General features: G+C 44.4%; 1 protein-coding gene across 3 annotated transcripts in view; it reads right to left on the reverse strand.

The window, feature by feature from the left end:
• The window catches only part of nup88 (nucleoporin 88), a 61,454-nt gene that overhangs the window by 45,147 nt on the left and 3,660 nt on the right, over nucleotides 1–12,647 (reverse strand). For all 3 annotated transcript variants that reach the window (XM_068010050.1, XM_068010049.1, XM_068010052.1), the window contains exons 2-4: nucleotides 3,777–3,946; nucleotides 2,272–2,397; nucleotides 1,479–1,565 (exon numbers count right to left, since the gene is read on the reverse strand). In XM_068010050.1, coding sequence (XP_067866151.1) covers nucleotides 1,479–1,565; nucleotides 2,272–2,397; nucleotides 3,777–3,946 — 383 coding nt within the window. The remainder of the gene's footprint in view (nucleotides 1–1,478; nucleotides 1,566–2,271; nucleotides 2,398–3,776; nucleotides 3,947–12,647) is intronic.

Here is a 12,647-nt window from a genome sequence, read left to right on the forward strand (position 1 = left end):
AAATGGTGAAATATTGTTTCCAACAGTCAGTAATAATTTAAGATATATTTTTGTCATGGGCCTCTGGTCAGGTGGGGGAACTGAAAGAAAAAAATAAATTCAGAATTTAAGCTCTCTACAGTTTATAAATTTATATATTGCATCAGCTCAACTCAATTGCCTGGAGTCAGAAGCCATACGTTACAGCTTTGGTGCAGGACTTAACCTAGGCTGACATTTCAGTAATGAAATCAGAAAATGCGGGAAATACTCAACAGATCTGGCAGCACCTGTGCAGAAAGAAACGGAGTTAATGCTTCAGGTCAATGACCTTTCATCAAAACTGACAATTCAGTGCAACACTGATGGAGTGCTTCATTGTCAGAGGTGCCTTCTTTCAGACAAGACGTTAAAGCAAAGTCCTGCCTGCCTGTTTGGGTAAACATAAAGGATCTCATGACATTATGCAAGAACAGGGTAGTTCTCTTGGTATCCTCGGCAATATTTATCCCTCAACCAACACAAATTAACTAGTCATTCAGCTCACGAATGTTTGAGACACCCTGCTGTACACAAATTGGTTGCTGCATTTGTCTACATTATAACAGTGGCTGGACTTCTAAAGGACTTCTCTGGCTGTAAAGTGCTTTGAGTTGTCCTGAGGATGGGAAAGGAGCTTATAGAAATACAGGTTCTTTCTTTCATAGTACATTAGGTGGCTTACGTCATTTGCTGCAATTATACAAAGCCTTGGTGAGACCACATCTGGAGTATTGTGTGCAGTTTTGATCTCCTTATCTGAGGAAGGATGTTCTTGCTATGGAGGGTGTGCAGCGAAGGTTCACCAGACTGTTTCCTGGGATGGCAGGACTGATGTTATGAAGAGATATTGGGTCGATTAGGCTTATATTCACTAGAGTTTAGAAGAATGAGAGGGGATCTCATAGAAACCTACAAAATTCTAACAGGACTGGACAGACTAGATGCAGGAAGGATGTTCCCGATGGCGGGGCAGTCCAGGACCAGGGGTCACAAGCTAAGGATAAATGGGAAGCCATTTAGGACTGAGATGAAGAGGGATTTCTTCACCCAGAGAGTGGTGAACCTGTGGAATTCTCTACCACAGAAAGCAGTTGAGGCCAAATCGTTAAATATATTCAAGAAAGAGTTAGATTTAGTTCTTAGGGCTAAAGGAATCAAGGGATACGGGGAGAAAGCGGGAACAGGGTACTGAGTTTGGACGATCAGCCATGATCGTATTGAAAGGCGGTGCAGGCTCGATGGGCCAAATGGCCTACTCCTGCTCCTATTTTCTATGTTTCTAGGTATTTTCAGAGACAGTTGGGAGATGACTTTCGAAGAACACAGTCACAAAGATAAAATAAACTAATGATAATTTGGTAGTTTGGGGCATGGCAGGCGAGGGGGAAACAGATGAAGACTACAAACTGGCCAAACAATAATTATTTCTCATTTTAGTTTACAATTCCTATTTTTACCGTGTGGCTGGTACAATATTTTCCTCTTCACACTGAGTAAGGCTGAACATCTTCACTGGAGTCTGTGGTTGCTTTAAATCATAAAATCTATGATGAGAGAATTGATCAGCAATGGTTAAAGAACGTGTAAATATCTACTTCAGTTGCACTATCCTTTACTCTTTTGGTTCTCATCTGGGGCAAAGATGTTGCTATTGAGCAAGAGCACATTTTCTATTTCAGAGACCCATTGTCAACATTAAATGCTCCCAAATCATTACAGAATGATTCAATACAGAGTAAACCTCCCCGCATTCTGCCCCAATAACATGCTGTCCCAAGCTCAGGAGAATACTTCGTACTGCAGCAGCAGCACATTTTTCCATTCTCCACACCAATTTAAATGAAATATTGGAGCAGTTTTATATTGTGGGCCCATGTCCACTAACTGGGGCACCAGCAAATGAACTGACACACAGGACACTTATGGACACAGACTTTCATCTAAAGAGTCTGCCCAACACTTGCAAGGGTTTGAATTAAATTTCAAACTCCCTGATGGAAGGGGAAAGAAGCAAAGCACTGTTAAATAACAAACATTTAATTCCCAAAAGATGGAGTAAAGATCTTCCTTCGATAGTTTTAGTTTTAAGGACTTTAAGTTATGTTAGTTTAGGCTTCCTGAATCTGATGTACAAACAGATGGCTCAGTGAATTAATGCAGGAGCAGCCTAGTTATAGAGCATCAGTATGAAGCAATGCAACTTTCAGATCAAGCAGTTTATCTTGTGATCGTACAGATACAATACATTACCTTATAGAATTATCGGATGTCAACAAGACAACATGTGGCCCCTCAGTTTCACTGGGGTACCAGGCAGCATGTCTCAAAGTCAGCGATGTCGAACTAGTAAAGAATCTTTCTGCTATAGGAACTGTTCTGCAAGTCCAAAGCAAAAATCAGTTTCGTGCCCACAATGTTTTGTTTTTTGTAACAAACTATGATTAAACAGAATTTAAATAACTTAACAGCTTTAATGAGCAATGTTATTTGTCACTCAGCAGTTAACTGAACTCACAAACATAAAGAGAGATTGGAAAGAATTTCAAGCAATGAATCCATGATCTTTGTTTAGATTAAGCCCAAACTGAAGCTTGAGCAGGATATTTCAACTTTTCAGAGTTAGATCTTTGAAAAGATTTTAGCCTGTTGATATAGTCTGAACTGTCATCATACTTGGACATTTCATGAGTAGATTTGATAGAGGTGACATGACCAGCTTCTAACAACTGCAACCACTTCATTAAACAAAACTTAAAATGTATTTTATAAAAGCAGAGTCTAAACAAAATACAACACAGAGACCTAAAGGTTGAATTATTTTATAAACCTTTAGCACAGCCCACTTGAGTAATGTATAGCAGAATCCTAGTTTTATGGAAAAGAAAACCGATTCCACTCATACCTAGTAATATCATTTTTGAATTTGCATTTAACCACTTTTTTCCCCTTTAACTATATAAATTATAGTGGTATGGTATATCTGGTTAAATTAAGTCTATACATACAGACCACGATATCCAAATATGTTAATGTAAAACTTACATCACTCATGAGAACTCATATCTGAATAAATGTTATGAAACAGGGATAAAGGAAGTGGACAGAGAACAAGCAATTGAGTTTGGATGGAAGCTAAAGATCAGAAAGGACCGTTTCATTACATTGTTTGAAAAACAAAATACTGCAGATGCTGGAAATCTTAAAGGAAAACAGAAACTGCTAGAAATGCAGGTCTGGCAACATATGTGGATAGAAAAACAGTTAAGCATTCAGGTCAATAATCTTTTGCAGAACTTTGTCAAAAGATGACCAGCCTGAAACATTAACTCTGTTTTTCTCTCCCCAAAAATGCTGTCTGATTTGCCGAGTGTTCCCAGCATTTTGTTTTTGTTTCATTACATTGGAATGATCAAAAAAGCACCAATGTAATTTTTGCAATGCAGTCTTAAAGAAAAAGACTTTTCCATCTAATTTTATTGGGTGACTTTTCTGACAGTCACACGTGAACTGCAGTAATGTATCGATAAATAATAAAGCTAACATTAGCTTGCAAGTTGTGCTTTTGATGTTCTCTCCAGTCTACATAGAACTGTTCAAATTCTTCAGCAAGGCATAAAATTCTTTATTCAATTATTTTTCCCATGCAGTGGACCATCACGAATACAGAATAACCATGCCTTCATCTGAAGTGGCTTCACTTCTTCAAAAAAAAAAGAGCAAAAATACAATCATAAAGGATATATACAAAGACTCACAGACAATTGATCTTGTCTTTTCCACCTTCAAACTCGGACCTCTTGCCCCATCGCTGGGGTAGCTCCAACACCATCATGCCTTTAGTTCCAATCAGTAACACATGATGCTGCGTTGGACTGAGCAGAACTTCATTAACTTCAAACAAGGGTGCATTTATACACAATAACGTCTGCAGGTGAACAAAACAAATAATTAAAACTTTTACGATGCGTAGTCTGTGCATTAAATGTAGTGTTAGAATCATGAACCACAGAAAAGTTACGGCACAGAAGGAGGCCATTCAGCCATCGTGTCTGTGTCGGCTGAAAAAACTAGCTGCCCAATCTAATCCCACCTTCCAGCGCCTAGTTTTTGCTTTGCAGGTTAAAGCACTTCAGGTGTAGGTCCAGGTACCTTTTAAATGAGTTGAGGGTCTCTGCTTCCACCACCGATCAGGGCAGTGAATTCCAGACACCCACCACCCTCTGTTTTTCCCTCAAGTCCCCTCTAATCCTTCTACCAATCACCTTAAATCTGTGCCCCCTGGTAATTGACCTCTTCGCCCTTGCCTCCCACCTCATGCACTGAAACGTCACTGTCTAAGTCATTGTTGGCAGCTGCCAGTAGTAAAGATGGCGTTGCTCAATTTATCATAAAAACAAATGAAACTCAAGTTCCCCTCTGCTCACCGCTCCCTCCCACTTCTGCTCCCCTCCATATCTTAGCACTCTTTCTCTCCCCTGCTTCCCCCCGTGCTGGGAAGAGAGACAGCGATCGCTGAAGGGTAGCAGGGAGCAGCGGGGAGGAAGCGGCGAGGCTCAGAGCAAGTGGCCGACAGGTGGGAGGGTTGAAGCGGTGAGCAGGCAGCCGAGGAAGGAGAAGTGCCAAGGCAGACAGCGAGTGGCCCCCAGGTAGATTGGGCGGGGTGAAGCGGGGAGCGAGCTGCTGAGGGAGGAGAGGCGGGGAGCAAGCAGGCATTGCAGTACGTGATGACGCTTTCACGCGCATGTGCAAATTAGTCCTGGGAAGCAGGGTGCTGACATAGGCTGCGCATGAGCAGCACCATACTGACAGCAAGAGTCCATTCTGCATATGTGCGAAACTGAGAGCGCTCTGATGACGTTGGTGCTGGACTACGTTGTCAGGAGTCACTTTGCAAAGGAAAGCATTCTTTGCTTTATGCACTTGTCCTGCCACCTTCAGGGACCTGGACATACACTCCATGGTCTTTCACTTCTTCTACCCCTCTCAATATCCTCCCATTTATTGTGTATTCTCTTGCTTTATTTGCCCTCCCCAAATGCATTACCTCACACTTCTCTGGATTGAATTCCATTTGCCACTGTTCCACCCACTCCACTAAACTACTGACATAATTCTGCAGTCTACAGCTTTCCTCTTCACTATCAACTACACAGCCAATGTGTGTGTGAAATGTCTTACTAAAATCCATGCCGACCACATCCACTGCACAACCCACATCAATCCTCCTTGTTACTTCCTCAGAAAATTCAATTAAGTTAGTAAGACATGACTTCCCCTTAACAAATCCATGCAGACTATCCCCGATTAACCCCTGCTTTTCTAAGCCTGACCAAGGTCAGACTGGCAGTTGTATGTTACTTGGAAACATCTTAAAAGGAATTCATAAACAATGAATTACTTTGATGCAAAATGGCTTCTACTTCGTACTCTATCAGCATTACAATGGACTTTTAGACTAGATTATGTTTCACGTCTTGGGAGCATGGCTTGAAACAACAATAGAAACAAACATAGAAAATAAGAGCAGGAGTAGGCCATTCGGCCCTGCTCCACAATTCAAAAAAAAAATGGCCTATTGTCTAATTCAGTACCGTGTTCCCCCTTTCTCCCCACATCGCTTGATCCCTTTGGCATTAAGAAATATTTGACATTAATATATCTATCTCCTTCTTGAATATATTTAATGACTTGGCCTCCACTGCCTTCTGCAGTGGAGAATTCCACAGGTTCACCACCCGCTGAGTGAAGAAATTTCTCCTCATCTCGGTTCTAAATGGCATACCCCGTATCCTGAGACTGTGACCCCCTTGCTCTGGACTCCCCAGCCATTGGGAACATCCTCCCTGCATCTAGCCTGTCTAGTCCTGTTAGAATTTTATAGGTTTCTATGAGATCCCCTCTCATTCTTCTAAACCCTAGTGAATATAGGCCTAGTCGACCCAATCTCTCCTCATATGTCAATCCTGCCATCTCAGGAATCAGCCTTTGCACTCCCTCCATAGCAAGAACATCCTTCCTCAGATAAGGAGACTAAAACTGCACACAATACTCCAGATGTGGACTCACCAAGGCCCTGTATAACTGCAGTAAGACATCCTTGCTCCTGTAATCAAATCCTCTTGCAATGAAGGCCAACATACCATTCGCCTTTCTAACAGCTTGCTGCACCCGAATGCTCGCTTTCAGCGACAGGTGTACAAGGACACCCAGGCCTCGTTGCACCTCCCCCTTTCCCAATCACCATTTAGATAATAATCTGCCTTTCTGTTTTTACAACCAAAGTGGATAACCTTACATTTATCCACGTTATACTGCATCTGCCATGTATTTGCCCACTCACCCAACTTGTCCAAATCACACTGGAGCCTCACAACTCACATTCCACCCACCCCCCAGCTTTGTGTCGTCTGCAAACTTGGAAATGTTACATTTAGTTCCCTCACCCAGGTCATTTATATTGTGAATAACTGGGGCCCAAGCACTGATCCCTGCAGTACTCCACTGGTCACTGCCTGCCATCCAGAAAAAGACTTGTTTATTCCTACTCTCTGTTTCCTGTCTGTCAACCCATTCTCAATCCATGCCAGTATCCCATGTGCCTTAATTTTGCACACTATGCTCTTATGTGGGACCTTATCAAAAGCCTTCTGAAAATCCAAATACATCACATCCACTGGTTCTCCCTTATCTATTCTACGAGTTACATCCTCAAACAACTCCAGTAGATTTGTTAAGCATAATTTCCCTGTCGCAAACCCATGCTGACTTTGCCCAAACCCGTTTATGCTTTCTAGGTGTTCTGCTATTACATCCTTTATAATAGACTTCAGCATTTTCCCCACTAGTGATTTAAGGCAACTGGTCTGTAATTCCCTGCTTTTTCTCTCCCTCCCTTTTTAAATAGTGGAGTTACATTTGCCACGGGATTGAACAAAGTCAGCATGGGTTTACGACAGGGAAATTATGCTTAACAAATCTACTGGAGTTACATTTGCCACCCTCCAATCTGTGGGAACTGCTCCAGAGTCTATAAAATTTTGAAAGATGACCACCAATGCATCCACTATTTCCTTGAGTACTCTGGGATGTAGATTATCAGGCCCTGGGGATTTGTCAGCCTTTAACCCCATTAATTTCCTTAGCACTTTTTTTTTTAACTAGTACTGATTTCCTCCAGTTCCTCCCTCTCATTAGACCCTTGGTGCCCTCACACTTCTGGGAGGTTATTTGTGTCCTCCTTTGTGAAGACAGAACCAAAGTATGTGTTTAATTGTTCTGCCACTTCAATGTCCCCCATTATAATTTCCCCCGTTTCTGACTGTAATGGACCCACATTTGTCTTCACTAATCTTTTTCTCTTCACATATTTATAGAAGCTTTTACAGTCAGTTTTTATGTTGCCCGCAAGTTTACTCTCATACTCTATTTTCCCCCGCTTAAATCAACCTCTTTGTCCTCCTTTGCTGAATTCTAAACTGTTCCCAATCCTCAGACTTGCTGATTTTTCCGGCAATTTTATATGCCTCCTCTTTGGATCTAAAACTATCCCTAAACTTTCTTTTGTAAGCCATAGTTGAGCCACCTTTGCAGTTCGATTTTTGCGCCAGACAGGAATTAATAATTGTTGTAGTTCATGCACACGTTCTTTAAATATTATCCAGTGCCTATCTACTGTCAACCCTTTTAGTAAAGTTCCCCAATCTACCATTGCCAACTCGCACCTCATACCCTTCGTAGTTTCCTTTATTTAGATTCAGTACCTTAGTTTCGGATTCAACTACTTCACTCCCCATCTTAATGAAGAATTCGAGCATGTTATGGCCGCTCCTCCCCAAGGGACCCCATACAAGATTGTTAATGAATCCTTTCTCATTGCACAATACCCATCTTTTGGGCCTCCTTATCTCGAGAGACAATGGATACGCGCCTGGAGGTGGTCAGTGGTTTGTGAAGCAGCGCCTGGAGTGGCTATAAAGGCCAATTCTGGAGTGACAGGCTCTTCCACAGGTGCTGCAGAGAAATTTGTTTGTTGGGGCTGTTGCACAGTTGGCTCTCCCCTTGCGCCTCTGTCTTTTTTCCTGCCAACTACTAAGTCTCTTCGACTCGCCACAATTTAGCCCTGTCTTTATGGCTGCCCGCCAGCTCTGGCGAATGCTGGCAACTGACTCCCACGACTTGTGATCAATGTCACACGATTTCATGTCGCGTTTGCAGACGTCTTTATAACGGAGACATGGACGGCCGGTGGGTCTGATACCAGTGGCGAGCTCGCTGTACAATGTGACTTTGGGGATCCTGCCATCTTCCATGCGGCTCACATGGCCAAGCCATCTCAAGCGCCGCTGACTCAGTAGTGTGTATAAGCTGGGGGTGTTGGCCGCTTCAAGGACTTCTGTGTTGGAGATATAGTCCTGCCACCTGATGCCAATTATTCTCCGAAGGCAGCGAAGATGGAATGAATTGAGACGTCGCTCTTGGCTGGCATACGTTGTCCAGGCCTCGCTGCCGTAGAGCAAGGTACTGAGGACACAGGCCTGATACACTCGGACTTTTGTGTTCCGTGTCAGTGCGCCATTTTCCCACACTCTCTTGGCCAGTCTGGACATAGCAGTGGAAGCCTTACCCATGCGCTTGTTGATTTCTGCATCTAGAGACAGGTTACTGGTGATAGTTGAGCCTAGGTAGGTGAACTCTTGAACCACTTCCAGAGCGTGGTCGCCAATATTGATGGATGGAGCATTTCTGACATCCTGCCCCATGATGTTCGTTTTCTTGAGGCTGATGGTTAGGCCAAATTCATTGCAGGCAGACGCAAACCTGTCGATGAGACTCTGCAGGCATTCTTCAGTGTGAGATGTTAAAGCAGCATCGTCAGCAAAGAGGAGTTCTCTGATGAGGACTTTCCGTACTTTGGACTTCGCTCTTAGACGGGCAAGGTTGAACAACCTGCCCCCTGATCTTGTGTGGAGGAAAATTCCTTCTTCAGAGGATTTGAACGCATGTGAAAGCAGCAGGGAGAAGAAAATCCCAAAAAGTGTGGGTGCGAGAACACAGCCCTGTTTCACACCACTCAGGATAGGAAAGGGCTCTGATGAGGAGCCACCATGTTGAATTGTGCCTTTCATATTGTCATGGAATGAGGTGATGATACTTAGTAGCTTTGGTGGACATCCGATCTTTTCTAGTAGTCTGAAGAGACCACGTCTGCTGACGAGGTCAAAGGCTTTGGTGAGATCAATGAAAGCAATGTAGAGGGGCATCTGTTGTTCACGGCATTTCTCCTGTATCTGACGAAGGGAGAACAGCATGTCAATAGTCGATCTCTCTGCACGAAAGCCACACTGTGCCTCAGGGTAGACGCGCTCGGCCAGCTTCTGGAGCCTGTTCAGAGCGACTCGAGCAAAGACTTTCCCCACTATGCTGAGCAGGGAGATTCCACGGTAGTTGTTGCAGTCACCGCGGTCACCTTTGTTTTTATAGAGGGTGATGATGTTGGCATCGCGCATGTCCTGGGGTACTGCTCCCTCGTCCCAGCACAGGCATAGCAGTTCATGTAGTGCTGAGAGTATAGCAGGCTTGGCACTCTTGATTATTTCAGGGGTAATGCTGTCCTTCCCAGGGGCTTTTCCGCTGGCTAGGGAATCAATGGCATCACTGAGTTCCGATTTGGTTGGCTGTATGTCCAGCTCATCCATGACTGGTAGAGGCTGGGCTGCACTGAGGGCAGTCTCAGTGACAGCATTCTCCCTGGAGTACAGTTCTAGGTAGTGCTCAACCCAGCGGTCCATCTGTTTGCGTTGGTCAGTGATTATGTCCCCCGATTTAGATTTGAGGGGGGTGATCTTCTTGATGGTTGACCCAAGAGCTCTCTTCATGCCATCATACATTCCTCTGATGTTTCCGGTGTCTGAGGCCAGCTGAATATGACTGCATAGGTGTTGCCAGTAGTCGTTTGCGCAACGCCTAGCTGTTCTTTGTGCAGTACTTCTGGCTGCTTTAAGTGCTGCGGATGTTAAATCGCTGGGGGCTTTCTTGTAGTTCAAAAGTGCAATGTGCTTAGCGGCTATGACAGGTTCCAGCTCTTCATTATGAGATTGAAACCAGTCTGCATTTCTCTTCGCACTTTTGCCGTAGGTGGTCAAAGCTGACTCATAGATGGCGTCTCTGATGTGGGCCCACTTGGTCTCAGCATCCCCTGTGGGAGTGTTTTGAAGGGCTGTTACAAGTGAATTTAGAAATTTTTGTAACAGCTGTGGGTGAGAAATTCTGCTCGTGTTGATGCGCGGGTGGCCCTTCTGCTTGGAATGATGCAACTTCTTTGGTCTGAGTCTAACCTTGCTGCACACCAGGGAGTGGTCGGTGTCGCAGTCCGCACTGTGGAAGCTGCGTGTGATTTGAACACTGTTTAAGGCGGCTCGTCTTGTGACAATGAGGTCTAGCTGGTGCCAACGACGTGATCTTGGGTGCCTCCATGAAACCTGGTGACAGGGTTTAGTGTGAAAGAACGAGTTGGTGATGCAGAGGTTATGATAGGTACACAACTCAAGCAGTCTCTGCCCGTTCTCATTCATCCTTCCAACGCCATAGCGCCCAAGGCAGGAGGGCCATGAGTCATGGTCGGCCCCAACCCTGGCATTAAAGTCCCCCAGCAGGAATAGGTGTTCGGTGTTGGGGATGCTGCTAATGATGTTATGGAGTTGTTCATAGAACTGGTCTTTAGCTTCAGGTGCGGAACAGAGTGTTGGAGCATAGATGCTGAGTAGGTGTACTGGACCAGAGGTGGTGAGCAGTCGGATGGACAGTATGCGTTCCGAGCCATTTGAGGGAGGCTCTATCATGCTGAGCAAGGAGTTTCTGATGGCGAAGCCCACTCCATGCTGTCTTGGTTCTTCAGGATCCCTGCCCTGCCAGAAGAAGGTGTAGTCTTGCTCTGCTAGAGAGCCACTCGCGGGGAGGCGAGTCTCCTGAAGTGCTGCAATGTCCACATTGAGTCTACTGAGCTCGTTGTTAATGATGGCGGTCTTCCGAGAATCGTTGATTTGTGTAAGGTCTTCCGACAGGCCAGGACACATAGTTCTGACGTTCCAGCTTGCAAAGCGAAGGGCTGGTACCTTCTTTCCATTTTTCATGTTGTTTGGTGCGCATAGAAACATAGAAAATAGAAGTCGTAGGCCATTCGGCCCTTCAAACCTGCTCCGCCACTCATTATGATCATGGCTGAACATCCAACTCAGTAGCCTGTCTCCGCTTTCGCCCCACACCCTTTGATCCTTTTAGATCCAAGAGCTATATCTAACTCCTTCTTGAAAACATACAATGTCTTGGCCTCAACTGCTTTCTGTGGTAGCGAATTCCACAGTCTTACCACTCTCTGGGTGAAAAGATTTCTCCTCATCTCAGTCCTGAAAGGTTTACCCCGTATCCTTAGACTATGACCCTGGTTCTGGACTCTCCCACCATCGGGAACATCCTTCCTGCATCAACCATGTCAAGACCTGTTAGAATTTTATAGGTTTCTATGAGATCCCTCCTCACTGTTCTGAACTCCAACGAATATAATCTTAACCAACTCAATCTCTCCTCATACGTCAGTCCCACCAACCAAGGAATCAGTCTGGTAAACCTTCGCTGCACTCCCTCTATAGCAAGAACATTCTTCCTCAGATAAGGAGACCAAAACTGCACACAATATTACAGGTGTGGCCTCACCAAGGCCCTGTATAGTTGCAGCAAGACATCCCTGCTCCTGTACTCGAATCCTCTCGCTATGAAGGCCAACATACCATTTGCCTTTTTTACTGCCTGTTGCACCTGCATGCTTACCTTCAACGACTGGTGTACAGGAACACCCAGGTCTCGCTGCATATTCCCCTCTCTCAGTTTATAGCCATTCAGATAATAATCTGCCTTCCTGTTTTTGCTACCAAAGTGGATAACCTCACATTTATCCACATTATACTGCATCTGCCATGCATTAGCCCACTCACTCAACTTGTCCAAATCACCCTGAAGCCTCTCTGCATCCTCCTCATAACTCACCCTCCCACCCAGTTTTGTGTCATCTGTAAATTTGGAGATATTACATTTAGTTCCCTCATCTAAATCATTAATATATATTGTGAATAGCTGGGGTCCTAGCACCAATCCCTGTGGTCCCCCACGAGTCACTGCATGCCATTCTTTGTTTCCTGTCCGCCAACCAATTTCCTATCCATCACAATACACCACCCCCAATCCCATGCGCTTTAATGTTACACGCTAATCTCTTATGTGGGACTTTGTTGAGTTCCTTCTGAAAGTCCAAATAAATCACATCCACTGGCTCCCCCTCATCAACTCTACAAGTTACATCCTCGAAGAATTCTAGTCGATCTGTCAAGCATGATTTCCCTTTCGTAAATCCATGCTGACTGCCCGATTCTACCACTGTTCTCTAAGTGCTCTGCTATAAAATCTTTGATAATGGAACCAGTCTAGGACAGCCTGTTCTTTAGTTGGTTCCTCAACAGATTGGTCTAAAAAGCCATCACGTACACACTCCAGGAAATCCTCCTCCACAGTATTATTGCTAATTTGGTTTGACCAATCTATATATGGATTAAAATCACCCATGATTACAGTTGTAC

Source organism: Heterodontus francisci, chromosome 30 (assembly GCF_036365525.1).
Source record: "Heterodontus francisci isolate sHetFra1 chromosome 30, sHetFra1.hap1, whole genome shotgun sequence".
Lineage (NCBI taxonomy): Eukaryota > Metazoa > Chordata > Chondrichthyes > Heterodontiformes > Heterodontidae > Heterodontus > Heterodontus francisci.